This window comes from Monodon monoceros, unplaced genomic scaffold (assembly GCF_005190385.1).
Source record: "Monodon monoceros isolate NGI ecotype Baffin Bay Population unplaced genomic scaffold, NGI_Narwhal_1 Super_Scaffold_2, whole genome shotgun sequence".
Classification (NCBI taxonomy): Eukaryota; Metazoa; Chordata; class Mammalia; order Artiodactyla; family Monodontidae; genus Monodon; species Monodon monoceros.
In genome coordinates this window covers 92,823,214-92,849,790 of record NW_021703776.1, presented here as the reverse complement: position 1 = coordinate 92,849,790, position 26,577 = coordinate 92,823,214, and the positions used below count along the sequence as shown (strand labels likewise).

Sequence of the window (26,577 nt, the reverse complement as noted above, 5' to 3'; positions counted from 1 at the left end):
TGCTGCCTTACTTACGTAAGGCAGCTGTGCGGCACGGTTTCTCTCCATGACTTCTTTCATGTTACCCAGGGTTCCATAGTCATAACGACTGAGATGAAACCCAAGTGCCCAGTATGAGGGTAGGGCTGGCCGTCCAATGAGCTGAAAGAATGATGTGAAATGGAAGTTAGCAAATACTATATTTTTAACAAAACTTTTTCTACGCATTAGTTTGGGGGCACAAAACATACCCCACTTTCCAACACACTATTTCCTTAATATTAGAATGCTAGGCCCTTTAATAAATCATTGAGGTTCAGATCAATTTGTAATAGCACATTTATAATAGCTACTTATAATAGCATATGTTTGTGAGTCACACTTGCATATTAAATTTACATTTCTTTGCTCTTATTTACAATTTCCTCAGTCATAACCATAACATTATAAGTTTACCTCTTGATACTCTTGAACCACTTGCTCTGGAGTGTTTCCCAAGAACACGTAGAAGTCGAGAATGCCCCCAGTGGTGCGGTAAGTGACGGCTGGGGTGGGCTGGAGGGAAACCTCTTGAAAGATTAAAAATGAAGCAAATAAACATTAGAATTTATTCTAGAGTAATAATTACAAAGCTTTAGACCAGAGGATCACCAGTCATCTGAACACTAATTAAGTGATCCTAATGCCTCAGTTTTTGTATAAAAAGGGACAAACTCTGACAATCAAAGTCCACCCTCACAGCACAAGAGAGGCCAAAGCATTTGTTCTGTGACAGACTTCCATAACTGGTGACTGCAGTGTCTTAACTGCTGTGTCAGGATTTCATGAAAAAGCAACCAGTTTCAGGAAGGGGTCCAGAATAAGCCACTGGGGCATAAAAATGATTGTAAGCTAAATGAGTTTGAGTTTCTGAAATCCCTTATCCACCTGAAAGCAGAGCCTCCCATACAGACTCAGCTGTCATAAACCTCCTGCCCTGGAGCAAAACTAATCTCCTCTGAGACAATAACTTGGCAGCACACAAGAACACCCAGCCCCCACTACTCTCCTAAGGGCTCCCTGATCTTTCCAAAACGTCATTTGTTGTTCCATTAAATGCCCTTTATCCCTCTCACCTCTTCTAAGAAGCCATTTGTTTCATCCTAAGTATATTTCTTCCCCTATTAGGATGGTTTCTAAGTCCCAAATTCTAACCGCCCCTTTGAGTTACTCACTGAGCACTCTTGTGTATATGCAGGTTGCACACGTAAATAAACCTAGTTTTTTCTCTTGCTAACCTGTCTTTAGTTAGACTGATTCACAGGCCCCCAAATACCAAACCTAAGAGGACAGAGAAAAAAATTTTCTTCTCTGACATTCACAACTACAGAATATGCTGTTCCCACCCCATATCCCATCATTATTGCAGGAACATAACCTGGCTAGACACATGGAGGTACTAGCCTCAGCAGATCTCACATCAAGCAAGAGCCGAACTAAAAAGATGTCAGAGATGTTACTACACATTCAAAATCCCTCTAAGCCCCACATGCAATTTTCAGAGATGAAGTCTCCCCATAGCTTTGATTTGCATTAGGGACAAAAGGTCTCAAGATCGACTAAAATGTACTCTTCAGGCATAAGAACAACTCGCACGGAGTATCTAGGATTCTGTGACTTTTCCCTCTAAGCCTGACACAGATTATTTTCTGGTTCCTTTCAGCCACCTGAAACTGTACAATCCTTGTATTATCTCAGTCTATTCTTTGACTATCAGGTATCTTAGAATCATCTTAGATCACTTAGAGTGATTCTCAAACAATCTGTGGTAAAGGATCAGATCTTTATTTTTTAAATTTCCAGTTCTTTGCAAACTGATACTTTTGCAAAATAACATGAAAATGAATTATTAGAAAAAGTTTCATACATGCACTTGGACGCTACAGCAATGTTTACTCTTAATTTTATACTCATCTTACTGTAGACCTGAAACAGTCTTTGAACACTCCATGGGTCACGCTTTAAGGAGTACTGGTCTAGTCCATCAAGTCCCAGTTGAGAAGAGGGTGGGGATCAATATCCTGTGCTGACCATCAACCCTGGGAGATTCTGACAGAACTCCTCTTTCCCTGTAGGGATTGATTCATTGCCCTGGGATTGGTTGTTACTGGTGGAAGCAGAAAAACAGTTGAGAATCATTGATCTGATCTAAAACCTTCAAAGATAAGGAAGCAAGCTACTTCCTGGAATCCTATGATATTATACCATTTGGTCTTAAACAATCTGATTGTACTCTGCCTGACCCTCACACTCCACTTTGCCTTGCTACCCCTGGATGTCTCGATGTAACATTCACAGCTCAGTTGTGGTTCCTTGGTTACACCCTGCTATTAGAGCCATTACCCGTTTCTTACCAGAGCTTTTATTAACCCCTGTACTGGATGAAAGTCTGAGGAAGGAGAAGAACAAATTGGTAGAAACTGCCTTAGAACAGATTATAGGAAAGGGTTAGCTGTTTTAACACTATAATAGTAAATACTCCAACAGAGGCAACCAGATTCAAGAAAATCGTAAGCTAAGAGAGAAGACTCTACTCATGGCTTCCATGGGTCAACAGGTAATGAAGTATGAATGGCACAAGCAGAGAACATACAAGGTCCCAAGCTACGGCTCAGCCATTCCTAAAGGGCGCCATTCCTTTATCATAATGCTGTAAGAAAGGGACTGAAAATCATCCTTGTGTGTGAATATTCCTTTAGTCTTTTACCCATGGCATTGCTGTTCATCAGAAACACTCCAAAGGACAATCCACTAGCATCTTCAAGGCATAGGAAGAATGTCTGTGCACCATACAAGTTAGTTCCATCCTGCAGAAAGATAATTTAAAACCAAAAATTTGCAAATAAACCCCACATGGCCAGAAAGAGCTTAGGAAATCGATGTTAATCATGTGAGTAATTGACAAGGAATTCATGTCAAAGAAGACACAAATTTTTAATATAAGGTCTATACTTGGTTGATGTTAATCAAGTGAATTAGCATTTTCATATAGAATGAGCCAGCTATGACCATTTATCTAATAGAAATGTGAGAACTTGTGATATGTTAGGATGTGGGAGAACAGGAGGTTTGAAACTGTAGTTCAAAAAAGCTCTTCTCTACAGATATCAAAAACAAACTTACGGTTACCAAAGGGGACACGTTGGGGGTAGGGATAAATCAGGAGCTTGGGGTGAACTATATAAGATAGATAACTAAAAAGGACCTACTGTATAGCACAGAGAACTCTACTCAATATTCTGTGATAATCTACATGAGAAAAGAATGAATATATGTATATGTATAACTGAATCACTTTGCCGTACATCTGAAACTAACGCAACAGTGTAAAGCAACTATACTCCAATAAAATTTTTTTTTTAAAAAAAAGAGCTCTTCTCTCAAAGAGGCTTGACCTTGACTCAGAGTCTTGACCTAACCTCATCTGCAAAAACTCCATCGAGCCCTAATATAAATCAGGCACCTTTCTAATTTGCAACTAGATGGAGCTCTACTTAAGATATCTGGTCTTCTAGTCTTTACAACAGCATACATTAGAATTTGAGCTGGTCTTCTGGACTTTAGAACGGTAGTTCTCAACCTGGGCCGCATCCCACCCCAATTAAAACAGAATCTCTGGGAATAGAAGCAGACATTGATAGTTTGTTCAATTTCCCCGGGTGATTCCAATGTGTAATCATGTTTGAGAATCACTGCTCTGGGACAGCATATCTCAAAATTTGGTGTGCATACAAATTACAAAGGAACCTCATTTCAGTGTGGGGTCTAATTTAGTAGATGGAAGAGGGAGCTGAGAGCCCAAATTTGTCACGCGGTGGTGCCCATACTGCACGCTTCAAGCAGCGAGGATCTAAGGCTCCTTATTAAACAAGCATCACCAGCCATATCCCAGATGAGCTGCTCGGACCCAACACCTTTCCTGTTTTTCTGATAGGCCTATGGTATGGCGAGGAGCATGGCCAGGGATTAGATCCTATCTCTGCTCCTTACGAACTATTTTGTTTTTTTACTTTGGTCTATTCATTTGGCTTTCCTAAACCTCAGTTTCCTTGTCTGTTAAATGGAGTAAATTAGACTTATTTTTCTCAGAGTCCTTTTGGTAAATAGAGATAATATATTTAAAAATTCACTTAATAAATTATTCCTCTAATTTCCTTTCATCCAGCCACTAGTTCTGCTTAATTGGGACAGTTGCTGAACAAGACCTGAATGTAGTATTGCTGAGTCTAGAAAATACCTCTGCTTTGAGTTTTAGCAGTCAAAACAAAACCAAGAGAGAAAAAACAAAATAAAATAATAACAACGAAACTCTACTCCTTCTATTCTTTCACTGCCCCAAACATTCTTCACACAAAGAATGATTAATACAGAATTTTAGTTGATATTTTATCCTATTTTGCTGACAAACCTGGTAAGTTGGTGATTTGTAAAGGTCAACCTAAAATAGGGTAACCATAACCAGCATATTGTGCCAAATCAATATTAGTTTTCTCCACAACTAGTTAGTTCAAAATGAAAATGTGATGAAAAATACTTGGCATTTATTGAGAATTTTCTATGTGGCAGACACTCTTCTAGAGACTCTACATGTATCAAGTCATTTAATTCCCATCACAACCCTATGAAGTAAGTATATTACCCCCATTTCATAGATGGGAACTAAAGACACAGAGAGGAGACCTGCCCAGAACCACAAAACTGGTGAGTAGCAGTGTCAGAATTCAGACCCAGATAGCCTCACCCGAGCACCTGACTCTTAACTGTTATACTGCACTGCTAGGAGTGACCTTCATGAAAGAAGCTATGATATTCAGTGGAAAGGGTCCCATACTGAAAGGTTACCCCTTTGGGGATTGTGTCCCTGGCAAATATGGGCCAGGTCTTCCAATTCATATCATGCCGGTACTGCTGGTGCACGTGTTCTCCCAGACCATACACGTTAGCACTAGGCAGTCGGATGGAGAGCTGCAGGAACTGATCAGCAAACAGCAGGGGCCCGATGCTGGAGTCAAACCTAGACATGGGTGGAAAACACAGGGACGGGTGGGCAAGTGGAGTGGAGGGAATGCAACTGCTTAGAAAATTGTTCTTGTATCTCAGAGACTCAATATTCCCTGTTTAATCGGCCCCGTTTGCCCCCCTGTGACATTTTTCCATGGACATCAAGAGATCAGGATTTCCTGAGGGCAGGTACCATTTGGCACATTTCTTAGATTTGTCCCCTTGACTCTCTATCACATGACCAGAATATTAGTCGTACATTATAGTAGATGCTCCATAGAGAGTTACTGCTGAATAGGTGTTAGATGGACGGAGGGAAAAAAAGGGAAAATAAGGAGGAAAAATGACCAAATGGAAGGAAGAAAGAGAAAAAGGACACAGCCCAGTGCCTGGCCTACAATAAATGCTTAGTAATAGAAGAGGGGGAGGATGAGGAAGAGGAGGAAGGAAGGAAGAGGAAGGAAGGCAGAAAAAGTATACATTTGGAGGTAGAGAGTCTGGTCACCAACAGTGGGCTCACAACCTTCAGGAATATTGTAGAAATGCATCCTTTTTCAGGCTTCAAACCTCCCTCCCCCATAACCTTCATAATGAATCTCCAGATAGGTTTGCAAAACTTACAGAACGTGATTGTTGCTCGTTCTGATCACTTTGATGCTAAATGGCTGTTTGGAGACCTCAAGTTTATAGGTCAAGGAAGCAGCAGCATTTCCTTTGAAGGGTTGCACATGTTCATGGGGCACTTCGTACCTGTCCTGGTTTTGGTCAGTTAACTGTCCAGAGAGATTAGGGAAAGACAGTCAAAATGAAAATGTCTCTGTTTTTCTAAAATAGAAGCATGCCTACCAACACCAGTGCTTCCCAACACCTGTGCTCCTGGTACAGGAACCTGTGCAAATGACATTATGTCTGAAATTATGTCACCAAATTCAGATGTTTAACACTTGGACATAAGTTAGTCTTTAGGTAGAAATATATACTACAAGTCTGCAGACATAAACTATCTCTAGAATTTTCAAAGTTGTGATCATTCTTTTTTTCCTTCCCTATATCATTTCACATGGTATAAAGGGAAAATAAATGAAAGCCAAAGCTCACCTGTGAACTCTATAATATACATTTAGGAAGTTATCACACTGAAGGAAGGCTATAAATGCTTTCAACATACACATGCTAAGTAAGAATAATGACAGTAGAGAAAAATACCTCCATTAGCAAATTTTTCTCTTTTGTAGTAACTGCAGTCATCAGGTAGGGAACAAGAACTTCTCCAAAAGAATTTTAAATAAACAAATATCATATGCTATCACTTACATGTGGAATCTAAAATATGATACAAATGAACTTATTCACAAAACTGAAAGACACACAGACACAGAAAACAAACTTAGGGTTTACCAAAGGGGAAAGGGGGGTAGGGAGGGATGAACTGGGAATTTGGGATTAGCAGATAAAAACTACCATATATAAAATAGATAAACAATAAGGGCCTACTGTAGAGCATAGGAAATTATATTCAGTATCTTGTAATAAACTATAATGGAAAAGAATATGAAAAAAAGAAACAAACTACAACCTTAAAGTGGAAACGGTTAGACGTCTGGTATTCCGCTGTGAGAAGGACGTTGTTGACATCATTTCCAAAAAGAGATGGAGAAGGCAACCTTTTCAACTGGGCTGTGAACCCTAATGTGAAGGGGGTAAAGAGTTTTCATAGCTGGCTGTGTAAATTCACAAACAGCCACATACAATTAAGCTTTATGTCAAAGGGGGTGGCGAAAAGCCTTTACTTCCCATAAGAAGAGGAGACACGGATGTGTACCTCATCATACACACATACTGTCTTGGGCCAGATTCTGAAGCTAGGTATTGTCATTACCTTATTCAAAAACCATGCCTCTCTTCTCCAAAATCTGACTGGAAACATCCCTCAAAGGCCAAACTGTCGTTACACCAGCCCATCCATCACTCATATAGCCTTTATATTCTGAGCCCTCGAGGTGTTCACATCCATTATTCCTTCTCAGTTATCTTCATGTTATGCCACAGGTGATCGTATGCATTGATGCCATCTCCCCAGTTATGTGACAAGCCAGGTGAGAGTCGAGGCCTTATTAGAAAAGCCCATCAGGCCAAGAGGCCCTGGAAGAGGAGCATGCCTCTTCCTTTATGCTAAGAGCCTCCCCAAGAATCCCCAGCATGTTCATTATTATGTCTGCATTTTGAGGTGGGAGAAAGAAGGGGGGATGTTTAGTCCATGAACACTGACACTGGCTAGCTAACTTTCATAAAACATTGATAAAATTGGAATTGTTTCCATATCATTAAAATTACATTATATTAGAGTTGTTAGTAGTCTCAGAGGTTACTGAGTTCAAATCCCTCTCTTTAAAAGTTAGAAACTTGCGGAACGAAGAAGTTACAATGTTTGGACAAGGTTACAAAGGTACATAAAGACAGAGTCAGGAACAGAACATGTCTCCTAACTCCCAAGACAGAGAGTGATATTTTTCCTTGATGCCAAAATAGACTCTAGTCCTTGCTCAAGGGCAGTGCCCACCTCCTGTCACACGCTGTGGTAGCTGCACAGAGTAACACCCCACCTGCTGCTACAGCTCCCTTCTGCAGCGTACAGAGCCAACCTGCAGAGGACACAGCCCAGTGCCTGGCCTACAATAAATGCTTGCAAACCTCCCTCCCCAGAGGATCTGGAGCTCCTTCCTCAAGGCTGAGTCTGGCTTACCTGCATTTGTGTTCACAGGGTTGCCCTCCACTTGATAGCCATGACTCTTAGAATAGTAGCACCAGGGCACACTTATGGGTCCCTGAGGTTTCCAGCAGCACCCACGCTGGTCACACATGGCCTGAAATAAGAGATTAGTTAGAGTAACTCCACTATGTGTAGAACACTATCATTGATAAATATACTTTGAGCTTGCAGTCTCATGAGCCTTGTTTTACAAATAAGGGACCTGATACTTAAAGAAATTGTGCTGTATCCCAGTCAATGCGGTGCTTGCACTCAAAACTCACTTTTCTGGCCAATATCCTTCCTCGTTGTTGTTATCATATAACAATATATGATCACAATGCATTCTCTACCTGTCACCACAATAAACCTGGTAAATTTATTTAAATATTCTAAACTACTATAATAGTTATATCACCAGTAACCCAAAATGACAAATGGAGCTTCACTGATATTGGCTTTGGGCTCTAAAAAAAACTTTGCAATTAACTTTATTCAGAAGCTTTGAAATCAAGGCAATTTTGCTTTGAATTTTAAATGTGTATATTACAAATGGGTATATTTAGTATATGTGACATATATACATATATATTATACATATATACACAGTATATACATGTATGTGTGTGTGTGTATATATAGTCTCTTAACTCCTCCCAAGGCACTAAGTAATTGTTCCTTGAAACCCAAATAGATTCTGATTCTTATTTAAGAAAGGTACCTGCCTTTTACAATTAATGACTGAATCACATGGAGACTAAAATGGATACAATCTCTTTCTCATATAACTAATTTGGAAGAAGCAATCAGGTTAAATATTTAAAAAGTACAAGGAAACCATTCCTCTTTAGTGTAACTAATAAAATACTATAGCAAAAATCATGGGTTGTGGCTTCCAGGATTAGATTACAGAGTGTCTCCTGTCTAGCTTGCTCCCTCCCTTTCACTTGCTCTGTTGGAGCTCTCACTCTGCGAGAAGTGAGGTGCTGCACTGCAGAATGACCCACATGGTGAGGAACTGAGGGAGGTCTCCAGCAAGGAACTGAGGTCCTCAGCCCAACAATCCTTGAGCAGCTGAATTCTGCTAATAATCACAATACACAAGCTTGAAAAGAAGGATCATCCCTGAGTCTCAGAAGACACCTTGATTGCAGTCTTCTGGAAGCCTATGAGCCAAAAGCACCCAGATACACCAAGGCCAGATTTCTGACCATAGAAACTGTGAGAAAATAATGTTTGTTGTGTTAAGCCATTAAGTTTTGGGATAATTTGTTACACAGCAATAGATAACTAACATACCCTGCTATATTATTTTACAGATGAAGAACCTCAGGCCACAGAGGTAAAAGTTCACAGTGGTGAAGTGATCTGCCAAAGGTCACTTAGCTATTGAGAAGACAAGGACCAAAACTTAGTTCTCCTGTTATCTATTTCTTTTTTTTCTATAGTCTGGGTTGAGTATCTGCTGAGCATATTTTCAGAAGGATATGGCAATGCTTTACAAATGTAAGATAAAAAAAATTGCTTAGATATATGAACAATTAGACTTAATCAAATGCTAATTTTTTTGTTAATAATCAATATTAAGGATCGAAAAACAGTGTCCATCTGTGGTTTCCATTGCTATGGAATCAGGCTTCACTGTGAACTCAACTAGTCAGCAGTTTTTGTTTTTTCTTTTCAAAACCCACTCAGATGAAACTTCAGTATAACCTGAAAAGGGAAAGGTGTTGAAAAGAGTGTTAAGCAGAACGGTTTCTGCATGCTCCCCAGAGCTTAATAACTTCTTCACTGAACTGGAAAGGGCAAAGATCAAAGAGTGGCCAAAGCAGCATGAAAAGTGAACAGCCTCTTGGCCACCTGGAAATCCCAGGCCCTGCAGCAGAGCTAAGCAGTTATGGGGAGCAATGTGGGGAGAAGCAGAGAGCGGGGCAAATAGACAAGGGAGTAAAAAGTAGGTGAAACCTCAGAAAAGAGTTGTAGAAAGAAGCTATAAAAAAATGACAACATGAATAGGACTGAAGGCACCCAAAAATAATTAAACCCAAACTTGAGACACAAAATGTCCTTTTAAGTTGAACATGAGAAATAAAATTTAAGAGAAACTGCCAAAATAATATAGAGTGTATAACTTCCAATACAGTATTGAGGGGAAAACTAAGGGGAAAAATTCTCAATGCAAAAAATAAGGAAAGAAAACATGTATACGAGGGTAGGCATGAATGGGGAGCAGTACATAAAAAACAGACAAATGGAAAACACAAAATGAGACCACAGAAAAAAGTTTTTCATGTCAATTATCATATGGCTTAAATACTTAATTTAAAAAACAAGGATAATCAGTTACATTTACAGAAATAAATTCAACTGAAGCTGTTTACAGACAGCACACCCAAAATTTAAGCTCACAAAAGCACTAAAACAGGGGAAAACAGCTATGTGAGAAGAATTCTTACCAAGGGTTAGTACAGCTATAGTGATAGCTGACAAATAGACTTTAAGTAAATATTAATTATTAGAGAGACATAGAGTCACTACATGATGACAAAAGCTTCAGTTCACCAGGAAGATATGACATCTCAAAACTGATACACACCTGATAATAAAGACTCAAAATATTTACAGAAAAACCTTAAAGAATCACAAGATAAAATTGAAAAAGATAGTAAGTACATAATGCAATATTTTTAAAGAACTCCCTCAGTAATTGATAGATAAAGTAGACAAAAAAGTAAAGATATTTTGCTTTTTACATAATAGATACATACAGGCTCCTGCACCAACACAAAGAGAAGGACTGGATTGAACTCAGAGATTGTGAGAAATCAGATGCTGAAGACACTGCTTATGACCTAGTCAAGCTCTGCTCCACTGGAGTCCTTTTCTCCTCCAACCCCTAATGCTTCTTAACATTTAGAGAGAGAGGAGAAGAAACAAAAAAGGAAGTATTTTATATCAAAATCAGACATGAGAGAAAAAGGAAAACTAGAATCCAGTTTTATTCACGAATACAAATGCAAAAACCTAAAAGAAAAGAGCACACAATTTTAACAATGGAAATCAGCAGCATATTAAATAAATAATAAGTGAGTGGTGTTTCTTCCAGAAACACAGGGATTCTTTACTATTAAAAAATCCACTGTATAATTTTTCATAACTTATTAAAGGAAGTACACAATACAATCATTTAAATTAATCACCTATTCATGATAAAATTCTTAGCAAACTGGGAATATAAAGTAAGTTCCTTAGTTGGATAATGGGTAGATACCTAAAGCCTGTAATATCCATCTCACTAACTCTGAAATGTTAGAAACATTCCTTTTAAAATCAGAAAAAAAGAGTAGGTGACCATGTCTACGTTGTTTTATAATTAAATATATATTGGAGGTCCTAACACTACAAGACTAATAAGACAAGAAAATAAAGAAAATTTGTAAAACTAAAAAGGATGAAACCAAGTTATCATTATTTTCTGACATAATATTATGTAAGTAGAAATCCAAGAAAATTTATAGAAATAAATTTAAACTAAATAAGTTAATTATTATTATTATATTAGATCTTCTATTTTCTTCTTAAAGTCATAACTTTTTCTTTTTTGCCTTTAATCTTCCTGGTATTGTTCCTTGAGAGATGATGTAATATAAGAATATATAAGCTTGACTCCATTAAAATATAAAATATCTGTTCATCAAGACAGCATAAAATAGGTGAACACAGCCTCATAACAGCAGAAGATACTTGCAGCATGTATAATAAAAATAAGAAGTAGAATCTAGAATAACACAAACAAGAAATGTGTACAAATCAGTGAGTTGAAAATAATTTACTGATAAGACTACATATGCCTTGGAATATGTGCATCATTAGGTCATTAGGAAGCAGCATATCTAAGATTAAAAAAAAATTCAGGACCTCAGCAACTGCAGCATTTTTAAAAGACAGAAAGCAAAGTTGCAAGGACAAATGCAAACACATGAAAAGGAAGTGTCCCAGGTGCAGTGAGAGCCGGCCTGAGTAAATCAGAATTAGCCATCTCCTGCCACTGGAGGGAATGGGACCACAGTGGACCTTGCTCATTCAGCCCTGCCAACCATCCTGTCCTAGGTGCTGGCTCCTCTAACCCTGTATCCCTCCATCCTGTTCTTTCTGTACTGTCCAGTGTCTCTCCACAGCCTTTATGTGTCCTGTTTTAGACACAGAATTCCCTCCTTTTACTGGGATAAGAAACAATGGAATTTACAACAAAGAATCATCTGAAGGGAAATTTATACTCTTAGTTCTTTAATCCCAGAGGAGAGGAATGATAAAATGATATAGCAATGGCCTCAGCAGTAAAACATTCTGCCTAGCCTAGTGTCATATTCATAATTTCTTCCCACTCCCCTCCTCCACACAGCCATATACTTTCCTTCAACAAACACATTATATACATATACACAACATTATCCATTGAATCAGCCTCTCAACAACACTTTAGATTAGCATATGGCACCCAGGATACTTAGAACACACAACAAAATACCTAAGAAATACCTTCTATGAAAAACCAGGTCACTGAAGGTGCTCCCAGAGTATTTCTCTCCGGCTGAACTAAAGGGGAGCAGGCCAGTGAATGCATGCGAAGGTCATAGATTAATTCACTTGGGTATAACATTTAGAAAAAAGGCAAAGGTTGTTTACTGAACTACAATCTTGATACCACAGTATTAAACGGCCTTATTATAAAACCAAAGAAGCATTACTGAGGCAATAATGACATCTGAAGTTCACGTAGCCAATAACAAGATGGGCTGTTGCAGGAAAGTGGACAGACTGAGGATGCATTAGTCTTCCAGGTGGGCTTCTGAGCAAGTAGTTTCCTAGCACACTATGACAGGGGCAAGTAAATGGGTGCGGATCAACTTTCTGGAAACGTCCTGTTTAGGTACAGCAATATCTAGACCACGACATCCCATTCCTATTGGCAAAGCAGCACATTAATGAATGGTCCTCTATCATCAAGCTCCAAACTACCTTATAGTCTTAAACATTATATGCTCTCTGGCACCCATCCTGTATCTTGGCCATATGGGACCATTCAATATGTCATGTATGTGCCCCACAACTTCCTCTTCTGTCACTTTGTGTGCATTGTCTCCTCTATCCTGAATTCACTTTCCATTCCTCTCACCTCTGTCAAAATCCTGCTTATCATTAATTCCAGACTGTCACCTTGTCCTTGATAATAATCTCTTCTGCTTTGTGATCCACATAGTATTTCGTTTATATCTTATACATTTTTGTTTTATATTCTAGTTATGTATTTACTTAGCTTATCTCCTCTACCTATTGAACCTATCATCTAAAATACCAAACTTTATGACATTTGGCCCCATACTGAAGCTCTTTTTTTTCTTTTTCTCTTCTATCTTTTTTTCCCTTTATTTCTATCTTTTATTCTCTCTCTTCTTGGTTTCCCATTTCGTGATTTCGTTCAGCCCTAAGTGGCTGCTCCTAGCTGCTATGTATCACATAAAAAGCCAACCTCCTCTATCTGAAATCCAAGGTCTTCCAAAATCTGAATCCACCTTTTCTGTTCAGACACATTTCTTCCTACTCCAAGCAGGCATGTCTCTTCATTAATCCAAGAGAAAGTTACATTCATTCAGTCAGGGTAAGATGCCAGATGAAGGGGACTGAATGCTGCAATAGTCTTGGTTAGATGAACTGCTCTAACTGGGAGTCCTTCCCACGTTGGCAGCCTTGCTGTCCAGGCTGATGCCCTTCTGTGCTCTCACTGCTTTGTCCTGTCCTGGGGATTTCCTGATCCTTGACTATTTACCATATTGGTGCTCTCTCTTGCCTTCAACATAGCCTCTGAGCTTCCTGACTAGTTTTGTCCAATCACTCTGCTCCTAACTACAGTTCCCAGGCATTTTCTCTACTCCTAGCTATTTATCTGGCTCTGGTTCTTTTTTTCTGCCTTAACTTCCAGCTTCCCCAAAACCCCAGTCTATCACTACGGTTGATTTCTCATCTGTTATTTCTTTGCCGTCTTGGTTCTCTCTGACTCAGCATCTATGCTATTTCAATCAATACCAAAGGCTCAAATTGTGTAACCATTCTCACTTTCCACAGTTCACATTCTGTGACTCTGTCCAAGTTATGGGCTGAATTGTGTCCCCAGAAAAGATATGTTGAAGTCCTAATACTCAGTACCTCAGAACTTGATCTTATTTGGAAATAGGATTGTTGCAGATGTGATTAGTTAAGGTGTGATCATACTGGAGTTGGGTGGGCCCTTAATCCAACGTGATCTGTGTCTTTATAAAAATGGGAAATTTGAACACAGACACACACAGAGAATGCTTTGTGAAGATGTAAGCAGAGAATGGAGTAATGTAGCTACAAGCCGAGAAACGCCAAGGATTGTGGCCGTCACCAGAAGCTAGGACAAAGGCATGGAACAGATTCTTCCTCAGAGCCCTCAAAAGGAACCAACCCTAATGACACCTTGATTTTGGACTTCTAGCCTCCAGAAGTATGAAAGAAAACAAAATGCAGAAATAAAATGTCTTTTGGTATTAGGACCTTTAGACAAACCAAAATAGTAACTCTCAAGAACATCACAGATTATTCCAGCCCGTGAACAATAGGATGGCTACAGAGATAAATGTGAGAGTGCCACATGCCCAAGAATCGCATGCAGCAAGCATCCTTTCTGTGTCTGATACAAATCTGCCATTTCAGGTCAGTGGACTTCACTCAGAAGGCTGCATTTTGTTTTTATTCACTCTCAACACGAAACATGACTGATATGGTGTGTGCAATGCATTTTGTAATCATATATTCAGCTGGACTTCAGGTGATGGTCAGGAAACACTGCCCAAAAGTAAACGCCCAGATGCCTGCACTATTTTTTTTTTTTTTTTTTTTTTTTGCTGTACACAGGCCTCTCACTGTTGTGGCCTCTCCCGTTGCGGAGCACAGGCTCCGGATGCGCAGGCTCAGCGGCCATGGCTCACAGGCCCAGCCGCTCCACCGCGTGTGGGATCCTCCCGGACCGGGGCGCGAACCCATGTCCCCTGCATCGGCAGGCGGACTCTCAACCACTGCGCCACCAGGGAAGCCCCTGCACTATCTTTAATCTGGTATTTATTACCTCTTCCTTCAAAACTTGGCTCTTGAAGCTTTATCCTTATTTGAAATACTGTTTTATGCCTATGGATGACTTTTTATTGTAGATCCTAGATAACCTTTTAGAATTGTGTAAGGAAAAAAGAGAGACAGAGAGAGGCCAAGAAACAGAGTAAGAGAGAACTAGTAACCAAGTAGTGTTACCAGATAAAAGACAAATATACTTTTAGTATAAGTAAGTCCCAAGTCTTACACGGGACATAATTATACTAAAAATTTATTCATTGTTTATCTGAAATTCAAACCTAAATGGACAGCATGTACTTTTATTTGCTGAATCTGTCAACACAAGGAAATTTTCTAGTTCTTCCTCTCCCAAGGCTGAGCTGTCATATAAGCATGAATACAGGATTTCTTTTCCTGAGCTGCCAATAATTGCAATGCAAACAATAAACAACTCTGGAGGCTACAAACAGAAAACAGAAAAAAGAAAACAAACCCTTATCCAATGGCATAAACTCTTAAATGAAAACAAGGTCTGTAAGTCAAACCTTTGTTGGTGACTGGTCAGGGATGCAGTTTATCCGTTCCAATTCATTTACCACTGGGCACTCGGCAGAACCAGGAGTGGTACTTTTCCCAGGATCTGGAGTAACTGTCATCCCAGGACCTGAGGTAACTGTTGTCCCAGGACCTGGGATAATCCCAAAAGCAAACATAAGATGACAGAATTAATATCACAGGCATTCGATACCCCCATAGTTCTCAACACCTCCAATTATATGGACTCCACTACTGATTGGGCTTCGCTCTATGACCCTGAAATGTGCACATTCACTTTATAAAGCCTCATTTTGTTCTTGTTGACTGTATTTAACTCTACATATACCTGCACCATCTCCTTCTACCAGCAAGGCCCTCCCCTATGAGACAGTGCATACAAGAGCAAGGAGTTGGACTCCAACATTAGATTGGAAGCTCACCAAAGTGGGAACCAAATCTACCTTCTCTACTCCAGGGGTTGGTAAACTATGTCCTGTGGACCAAATCAGGTCACAGCCTGATTTGTAAATAAAATATTGCTGTCACACAGCCACACCCAGATTTTTTATGTATTGTCTATAGCTGCTTTTGTTATTATAGGCAGAATTAGGTAGTTAGGACAGAGACCGTATGGGCCACGAAATCTGAAGTACTAAGTATATGGCCCTTTACAGAGATGTCTGTACATTCTGCTTTGGTCCTGTACTTCCACCCAGGCAGCTGGTTCACGAAATGTTTGCACACAGATCACGTGCAGTATATGTTGTTCTCTTGAATGTTACCCTAATCATAGTAACCTCAATTCTCCTTGCTCAGTCAATAGGCAATCCCTTGACAAGGAACACTTCTGAGTGATGGTATTCTGATACAAATGTAAAATCTCATAGGACAAAAAATGTAAAGGGAGGCCACCAAACTAGAAACTGGCAGCTAGAATCTATGCCAGTTGATTGATGGATTCAGACTTAAAAATCAATTAGATAGGGCTTCCCTGGTGGCGCAGTGATTAAGAATCTGCCTGCCAATGCAGGGACACAGGTTCGAGCCCTGGTCCGGGAAGATCCCACATGCCGTGGAACAACTAAGCCCGTGCACCACAACTATTGAGCCTGTGCTCTAGAGCCCACGAGCCACAACTAATGAGCTCGTGTGCCACAACTACTGAAGCCCGCACACCTAGAGCCCATGCTCCACAACAAGAGAAGCCATCGCAATGAGAAGGCCACGCACCACAACGAAGAGTAGCCCCCACTTGCCACAACTAGAGAAAGCCCACGCACAGCAACGAAGACCCAACACAGCCAAAAATAATAAATAAATTATTTTTTTTTTAAAGTCAGTAAAATAAAGAAGGCACATTTATTGCATTCTAACATAAGGATGTTAGATTTCTTTAGGGCACTCTACAATAAGCTAATAACAATATTAAGACAAAACAATGAGGCTTCTAATAAGTTTTCTTTTCACTAAGGTTTCCAATTCAAATGTGGTGGAGTACTAGAACTTTATATTTGTGCCAGTTTCCGCATAAGGGTTTTAGTTTCATCTTCAGGATCATAGAATTTTAAGAACTGAACAACCTTTGAGATTATTTAATCTAACTTCCCACAGAAGTAGAAGTGGTGTGACTGAAAATGAGGTAGGGGGAGGGGGCAAAGGTTTTCCTCTGGCAACACACTAGCCCCTCATCACGTGCCCCACCTAGGAAGCTGTTCCTAGCTGAAGCCCAGATAAGAAATTATGGATAACTCAGCACAATCCAGCCCTTCTGTTAAAATAAAACAGTTCAATAAACTTTTAATAAAAAAACTCTGGTAGCTGTTATTTTTTTAAAGAACCAAACCTGGGCTGAAGGTACGTTAATATACTTATACTTATTTGACTACATTTCATATAAGGGTATTGTTGATTACTATTGTTAACAAAATTACAATTATTCAATGAAATTCAGCAAATATATTTCAAGTGCCAGTTGCGGAATCCTGCGCTGTGCCAAATTGGGAAACGAAAGTGTCAGTTAGGCCTACAGTGAATACCTATTGTGCTGTCACAGTTTGAGTCAGGTGGTCCCCAACACACACTTATAATACACACACACACACACACACACACACACACACACGTTCACACCAGTGAATACGAAAGCATCACTTCCCTGCCATTTCTGAGGTGTTTGCTCTGATAAGAGCAATATATGGAGGGGGCAACACCAGAGTTCCTTGTTACCTTCTGATTCCAAAGAGTCTCTGGCTGAAAGCACAAAGAGAGGAATAGTGATGATAAACACCACAAGCAGAAGAACACTGAGCATAAGCTCCAAAGTAGTGAACTTTTTCAACTTCTTTCTTGCCATCTACAAAGAAAGAGAAAACAATTTTAGATTTGAGTTTTATTTAACACGTGGTTAGCAAACTTTTTTAACTTGAGAAAAGCTCAAATGTATACATAAGAGAAATGAATAACATAATAAACACGCAGGTACCCATCAACTAGATTAAAAAATTATCAAGTGGCCAATCTCATTTTGTCTTTTTTTTTAAAGGTAATATAAAAACTTTTATTTTTCTTATGTCTATTCTTATTCATGTCTCTCCTTAACCTTGGGTTATTTTGAAGCAAATCTCAGATTTCATATCTTTTATTCTGAAAATATTTAAGCATATTTTTTAAAAAATAAGAAATTTCACAAAAGCCAAGCAAAATACTGTTATCACACTTAAAATATTTTTAAAATAATTCTTTAATCATCAAATTAAAGAATTATTTTAAAAAAATTTCCCTGTCTGATAAGCATTTTATAGTTTGTTTGTTCTACTCTCATAAGGATACAAGTAAGATCTATATATGACTAATTGATTTGTGTCTGTTAAGTCTTTTTTAACCAGTAAGGTTTGTTCTGTAGATCTTCCCACAATCTGGATTTTGTTGATTGCATCTCCATGCATGTCAACGTTTCTCTATCCTTGTATTTCCTATAAATTATTAGATCTACAGTTTTGACAGATACAGGTTGGTTTCTTTTTAGCAAGAATGGTGCATAGATGGTACAACATCTTCCAGCAAGAGACACATAAAATCTAGCAGTCTCCTTTTTTTAAAAAAATGTTCACAGCCATTGGCGAGCATTTCTTCAATCCATTATTTCATTAGGAGTTGTGATGCAGTGACACTGTAATTTTATCATTCTTTGTTCACTTATTAAATGAAATATTCCTATAGAAAGAAATTTCCCCTCATCTATCATTTGTTTCATAAAGGTACAGTTTGTATAGGAAAGGCAGGATAAATGTTTGACTCTTTATTTACTGGTTTTTAAAATAAGGAGTAATAAGGAGTAGTTTCCCTAGCATCTTCCAAAGGGGATCAATGAGATTTTTTGGTCCAATATCTTTATGAACTCATAGATTTAAATACATTTCATCTGTATTAATCCATTGATGTTATTATTATTAACGCTCATATTGTCCCATCTCTACCCATTGACAGTCTCTTCAAGGTGGTTCTTGGTACACTTTGGTACTTTCCCTGCTTGCTGGTTTAACATGATAACCTAGGCTCCTTTTGTACATTTCCTGCCCCTCGTCTCAAATCAAACATTTCTAAAGAGTTCTGGCTCCTTTTAGTGGCAACAGTATTTAGAAACTATAATCTAGATAGAGTCTGTGAAATTTAACCTAGAATTCCAGAATTGAAGGGACCTTATGGATCATCTTGACCAGTGCTGCCTTTGGAGCCCCAAGGGGTCCTTGAGGATTTTTAATTTCAAAAAAAATACAGAAATTACACATTTATCTATGTTAGACTCATTATGAACACTAGCTAGGGATTAGAATATTTTGTCAAGAAGTTTAAATCAAACACTTGGCACTTGCCCCTGCCCCACTCCTACTGAATCAGAATCTCTGGAGTTAAGGCCTGGGTATCTGATTTTTTTAAAAACCTCCACAGATGATTCTGATATGCAATCATGTTTCAAAAGCAGTGAACCCCATCTATTATAGGTTCGCTGTTGACTCCCTGCTGAACAAACTGTAGTATCCCTGTAATGCACTAGGAATCCTGCGTGCTCTTCAAGTATATAGAACACTGAGATCGAACACATGAAGCTCCTCTTGTTGGGATACTAAATTTAGAGTACTTTAAGCCAAAATTTGGCTTTGAAGTAAAGATTCATGAAGTTCAAAACCTAAAAACATTATCCTTTATATTCAAAGATCCACCATAAATTGGGCTTTGAAGTATCTTCTTATTCATGAGGAAGGATTTGACAAAGTCATCCACATTTACTCTTTCCAGGCTATGGGAGGTTACAGGGAAACCCAGAGAGCCCAGAGATCAACTCAGCTGCTCAGAGGGATGAATATTGATATCATTTGTCCAGATACGGAGCATAGCAACATAGCACGTGTCTGAACGAAGAAATAAAATACCACGTTCCTAAGGGTGAGTATTGTGATCGACACAGAAACAGGACTTGAGGAGGACAGAAAAACCGGACAGCTATTAAAACTGGGACCACTGGGACCATCAGTGTCACCCGGGCCTCTGTGCAGACTCCCTTAGTCTTTGACCAGGAAGGCACAGACCACCATGCACAAACTCAAATGGGGGTTATGCCTCACATGAAGTCCTTTCTAGAAATCTTCCCCAGTGCTTCCATCCTTGGACTTGGTCCTTTGTTTGGATCAATTCTGATTCTGGACTGAGCTGTGGCTCTACCCTCCATGGGCAGCAAGTAAATAAACCCCCCATCACTCCCTTCACATCCTTCCCCTGGATGGCCCAGATATGACTGCATGTACCTCCTTCCTCTGACCCCACTACTGTCCTTCTTTAGAAGGACTTCACTGTCTCTTGGGGGAGGGCACACCGTCTTTCATGTTTTGTACAAGAATGTGGACACAGATATAGCACTTCTCCAAAAGCATGAGAAACTACGTAGAGCCATACTTTAATGCAGAAATGCATTGCTCAATAGGGAGTGAAACCTACAGCTAGTCACAATCAATACACAAACCAGAGGGAGGGAGAAATATCTTGTCAAAAGAAGAAGTAAACAAATCCATTGTCAAGTTGAGTGGTGTGATTGGAATGATTCCTAAAATGAGTTTCATTGACCTAACTAGCTTCTTGTATTTCCTCAAGTTATGAAAAATTGTACATTAGCCGTATCTAGAATCAGACATACTGAAAAGTGTAAAGAGAAAGAAGAGGAGAGAAGAGAGTGGAAGGAGCAGAATTATCTATACTAATGGGCCACTGGTTTTGAGGCCTCACAAGTTTAAAATGGTTTCCATTGCTTATGAGACTAAATGGCGTGTCATCTATTACCATCTGACTCTTAATAATCATTATCACTAAGTTTCTGGTCTTCTATGTGCCAGGTATTTTCCAAGCTTGATTAGATATCTCTATAACCCTGAAAGGCAGATATTTTATAAACGAGAAAACAGAGGTCAAAACGGTATAAAACTTGTCAGCAACCACAGAAAAATGGTGGAGCTGAAATCCACTACCAGTCTGCGCTCGAGGGACCGGCTTCTCGGAACACACACTCCCTGACAGCACCTTCTCCACTTATCAGGTCAAACAACATCTCCTCCAGGACTTCAGATTAATAACCCTCCCTCTCTCGCTCCCAAGCACTCTATCTAGATTTATAACCCTGAGGAGAATCTGTCTTCCCTACTAACTTTGAAGCTACGAGAGGAAAGTGAGTACGAGTTTCTTACCCCTCCCCAAGTCATCTCTCGGCCTGAGAGCCTCAGATGCCGATCCCCTTGGCTCTGGGGCAGCTGAGTGGAGCCAGGGCGGAGTCCAGGGACATTCTTCTGCCGGCAGTTGCCGCCCCAGGAAATCCAGATCCCTTTCAATTAGCCTAGTGATGCCACCTTCCTTTTTTTAAAATCACTGTATCATTTTTTAAATTTTTATTTTATATTGGAGTATAGCTGATTGCCAATGTTGTGTTAGTTTCAGGGGTACAGCATAGTGATTCAGTTATACATAGACACATAACTTTTCTTTTTTCAAGTTCTTTTCCCATTTAGGTTATTACAAACCTGTGCTATAGAGTATGTCCTTATGGCTTATCTATTTTAAACAGAGCAGTGTGTTTATGTCCATCCCAATCTCCCAATCTATCCCACCACCACCCCCGCCCCAGTAACCATAAGTTCATTCTCTAAGTCTGTTATCACTGTATCTTTTTCTTAATAGTTGTTTTTTTTTTCCTTTTCCTTGTGTTCTGTGATGTGGACAGTGCTGGCAAGAACTCCAGCATGCCTCAGTGCACGCTACCTGGCAGGTGCTCTAAGTGAGTATTTGCTGACTGGGGAGCAAGACTGAGTGGAAACACCACCACAGGATCCTTTGGCCATGCGTGTACTGCAGGGTCCTCGTTCCTGTTTCCCAAGAGGAAAGGTGGGGAAGGAATGGGGAACAGTGTGCCTTCATCCCAGGAACCTCACCAGTAATCATAGGGGCACTAGGGAAAAGGAAAGAAAAAATAAAATTTGGATTTAAAAAATAATATAAGCTAGAGGGCAGTTATTCATTTTACAAAAGGATCCAAGTCAAGCTTTCTTTAAATCAATCTCTGAAGTGTGAAGGAGTGGTACATCAATATCTCCAGGGAGATTTTTTTTAAGAATATACAGCTACTTCCCTCTCCATCTGACCTGTGTAACGATTGCTCATAAGCAGTAATGGCCTTCATGTGAGTTGTAACATACAAAGAAATAGCTGAAAACCATCTCTTTATAAATGAATAGTTTACATTCTTCACCAGAATATATCCTAGTAAATGCACTTTCTGGAAAACAACACTCTTCACAGCCCCTTCTTAAGCCCAGCCACAGCTGAACACAGCCCCACATCCCTGTCCTGCTCTCTGTACCCTCCTACTCCCAGCTCAGAACTGCCCTCAACTCCACTGCAGACCCCCTTTCCCAGGCTGATTATGAGCTGAGCTGTTCTCTGCTCTGAATCCCCAGCACAATGGTTCTGTCTGCTTTTCTTCATCCATATGAAGACTCACTTCGTTTAGTACATGAAGACGCACTTCATTCAGTACATCTTTATTAGAATGTCAAGGGAAGTCTGGAAAGGAAAAAAGGTAAAATCCTGTGATCAGTCTACCATCTGGAACCCTTCTATGTAGGTTTTAAAAGTTCCCTAGATCACTTTGATATTCACTTCCCCTCCACTCCTGTTTGAGAATCACTTGGGAAACCTTGAGTTCAGTGGATTTAATAACATTGAATGACATTATCCTATGAGGAGGAGGGGGAACAGCAGGTGTAAATTAAGGACAGTGCAATAAGGGACAAAAATGAAGTAGGAGACAGTAATAAAGAAAAATGAAATGCATTTGGAGGGAGTAGTGGGGGATGGGTGGCTCCTTGAAAGTTTTCAACCCCATTAAAGCACCCCTCCCAACTCTTCCAGTCTCTCCAGTATATCAATGCGCCCTCTCTAACCTCAGCTCATTTGTGACCAAGGATAAGTTTTCCTAAGGCTTTTCCCCCAAAGGTATGTCTACTTTCTTAGGTTTACAACACCCCTTTTCTTTTTCAAATTGTAAGCTCTTCGGGTGTGAGAATTATGCCTGCTTCTTCCTAAATACCTACAAGCAGAATCTACATAATCAATACTTACTGACCAATAACATTTTATTCCTTGACTGAATATTTACAAAATAACCTGAATACTTCCTAATTATAGTACACCATGAAGGCACTTTAGAGGATATAATGATGGCACCTGCCTTAAGTGGACTTAAATTCCAATACCACTATTTCCTTCTACCCAGTAAAGGCAATGTATGGTAGAAAGAAGAAGAGAAGGGATGTGCTCTTTCTTGAAAATCAGAAGACCTTAATTTTATTCCTCATTCTGAAAATAACTAGCCAGATGACCTTAAGAAATTTACTTAAGCTTTCTGGTTCTCTGTTTTCTCACTTACAAATTAAAGAGGTTGAACGAGAAGATCTACAAAATTCACCACAGCTTTTATATGTCATGTTTGAGTGAGTCACCCAAATTGCTTGCTACTTCACTCTTCTCTTCCACAGAAGATCCCTGTGCTAAACACATCATTGGCATTTTCCTTCTTCATTATATGCCCAAGTTCTCTTTCTCAGTGTGAAAGCATGTTAAGCACAGCTTGAGAAGACCTGAGCTTGCTTTTTAGCCCTACTATTTCTTGCTGTGGTCGCCAAGGAATTTATTTAACACTCTTGAATCTCAGTTTTCTGATGTGTAAAAATGGAACTAAGAATATCTACTACTATCCATCATCATCTTCTTATTGTGAGAATCAAATAAAAACATCTTAAATAATAAAGCATTACATATCCTTATTTATTACTTACCATAGAGAAAATACTCTTGGGTACGAAACAGCATGTTCCTAAGAACCGTGTCAATCCCTCTCTCCGTGAGGGTGGCACCCCACCTTACTCAGTGCTTTGTAAAGTGGAAGATGCACGTTCCTGGCAGCTGTCCTTATGAACTTGTTCTGATATGAACTCCTATCTGCTAAGTGCTTTACGGCCCCATGTGTCAGGTGACTCACGTGGTACCTGAGACACAGGTGCAGAAATCTAGGAAGCAGCAGCAGGAGCTATGAGCAGCAATCTTGCCCATTCAAAGTCCGATTCTCCACCAGCCCACTCACGGCTCCTCTCCCAGGCTGCCTTGTAAATCACACTATTTTTACTCAGAAAGCACATCCCTTCTCTTCTTCCCTGAAGTCTTCATTCAAAGATCCCCAGCTTGCGAATCTTAAATCCTCAGCTCAATTTAGTTGTTTGATATTTTCTTGCCGCCTCACTGTCCCCCCAATCAATGTGTCCTCACACAACCTCCAGATGGTCCTCAGGCAGAAGAAACCTTTTTCATACACCGATGAGAAATCTCTATTTGTCACCGTAATACCCTCTTAACATGCAAAAGGAAATCGGGCTGTACCCTTCTCTACAACAAGGATTGCCTTGGTTTTTCTAAAGTAAATGACCCAGCTCTAATCTTTCATACCTGTCCTGTCCCCAGTACATCACATTCCCAAAGGCTTTATAAGAGATTCCATAATACTAATCTTGCATGTAAAACTCCATAAATATTAATAGCCTTCCATGCCTGATATAATTAAATTAACTAATGAGATCAAGAGTGATCTCATGTTCACTGGCAAGGAGCAGAGTTATCAGAATGCCTATGGAAGTGACCATGTCTCCTTCTCTTTGGTGGTTGCTGACAGCTGTGAAATAGGAGACTGTTCTTCATACTAATATTTAAATTTTTCCCAAATGGTTATTAACATACTTGGTTACACACTATGAAGAAAAAGTCACCCACCATTTACTAGTCAAACTGTAAACGCTATATGCTCAATAAAGATTTGGCAAAAGCTACTCAAGTTATTTACACCCGTAATCTGGATGTCCATTTATAGAAATTTAGCCCATAAATACACCTGCAGCTTCGGAGGTCAGATCCCAGGGAGAGGACTGCGGTTGGCTGCATGAACACAGCCTGAAGGGGGCTAGTGCACCACAGTTAGCCGGGAGGGAGTCCAGGAAAAAGTCTGGACCTGCCGAAGAGGCAAGAGACCATTGTTTCAGGGTGCGCGAGGAGAGGGGATTCAAAGCACCACCTAAACGAGCTCCAGAGGCGGGCACGAGCCGTGGCTATCAGCGGGGGCACCAGAGATGGGCATGAGACGCTAACGCTACTGCTGCAGCCACCAAGAAGCCTGTGTGCAAGCACAGGTCACTATCCACACCTCCCCTCCCAAGAGCCTGTGCAGCCCACCACTGCCAGAGTCCTGTGATCCAGGGACAATGTCCCCGGGAGAACACACGGTGTGCCTCAGGCTGGTGCAACGTCACACCGGCCTCCGCCGCCGCAAGCTCGTTTGGCGTTCCGTACCCCTCCCTCCCCCCGGCCTGAGTGAGCCAGAGCCCCCGAATCAGCGGCTCCTTTAACCCCCTCCTGTCTGGGCGAAGAACAGTTGCCCTCAGGTGACCTACACGCAGAGGCGGGTCCAAATCCAAAGCTGAACCCCAGGAGCTGTGCGAACAAAGAAGAGAAAGGGAAATCTCTCCCAGCAGCCTCAGGAGCAGCGGATTAAATCTCCACAGTCAACTTGATGTACCTGCATCTGTGGAATACCTGAATAGACAATGAAACATCCCAAAATCGAGGTGATGGACTTTGGGAGCAACTGTAGACTTGGGGTTTGCTTTCTGCATGCAATTTGTTTCTGGTTTTACATCTATCTTAGTTTAGTATTTAGAGCTTATTATCATTGGTAGATTTGTCTATTAATTTGGTTGCTCTCTTCCTTTTTTTTTTAATATATATATTTTTTTCCTTTTTCTCTTTCTGTGACTGTGTATGTGTATGCTTCTTTGTGTGATTTTGTCTGAATAGCTTTGCTTTTACCGCTTGTCCTAGGGTTCTGTCTGTCCGTTTTTGCTTTTTTTTAAAATAGGATTTAGCACTTGTTATCATCGGTGGATTTGTTTATTGGTTTGGTTGCTCTCTTCTTTCTTTTTTTTTAATTACTTTTTTATATGTTTATAACATACTTTTTTATTTTAATAACTTTATTTTATTTATTTAATTTTTCTTTCTTTCTGGTTTTTTTTCTCCCTTTTCTTCTGAGCCATGTGGCTGACAAGGTCTTGGTGCTCCGGTCGGGTGTCAGGCCTGAGCCTCTTAGGTGAGAGAACCAAGTTCAAGACATTGTTCCACCACAGACCTCCTGGACCCATGTAATATCAATCAGCGAGAGCTCTCCCAGAGATCTCCGTCTCAACACTAAGACCGAGATCCACTCAACAACTAGTAAGCTCCAGTGCTGGATACCCCATGCCAAAAACCTAGCAACAGAGGAACAAAACACCACCCATTAGCAGAGAGGCTGCCTAAATCATAATAAGTTCACAAACACCCCAAAACACACCACTGGACATGGTTCTGCCCACCAGAAAGACAACATCTAGCCTCATCCACCAGAACACAGGGACCAGTCCCCTCCATCAGGAAGCCTATACAACTCACGGAACCAACCTTACCCACTGGGGGCAGACACCAAAAACAACGAGAACTACAAACCTGCAGCCTGCAAAAAGGAG

At 40.0% G+C, this 26,577-nt stretch overlaps 1 protein-coding gene across 4 annotated transcripts in view; it reads right to left on the bottom strand.

The window, feature by feature from the left end:
• Positions 1-26,577, bottom strand: part of MGAM (maltase-glucoamylase) — a 221,947-nt gene that overhangs the window by 62,233 nt on the left and 133,137 nt on the right. For 3 of the 4 annotated variants that reach the window (XM_029233412.1, XM_029233414.1, XM_029233415.1), the window contains 9 exons: positions 17,660-17,786; positions 15,442-15,584; positions 7,763-7,883; positions 6,596-6,705; positions 5,641-5,792; positions 4,861-5,032; positions 2,726-2,825; positions 436-548; positions 16-141 (listed from right to left, as the gene is read on the bottom strand). In XM_029233412.1, coding sequence (XP_029089245.1) covers positions 16-141; positions 436-548; positions 2,726-2,825; positions 4,861-5,032; positions 5,641-5,792; positions 6,596-6,705; positions 7,763-7,883; positions 15,442-15,584; positions 17,660-17,786 — 1,164 coding nt within the window. Of the gene's footprint in view, positions 1-15; positions 142-435; positions 549-2,725; positions 2,826-4,860; positions 5,033-5,640; positions 5,793-6,595; positions 6,706-7,762; positions 7,884-15,441; positions 15,585-17,659; positions 17,787-21,903; positions 21,921-22,472; positions 22,497-26,577 lie in introns of those variants that run through there. The other variant, XM_029233413.1, reaches the window with a different exon arrangement.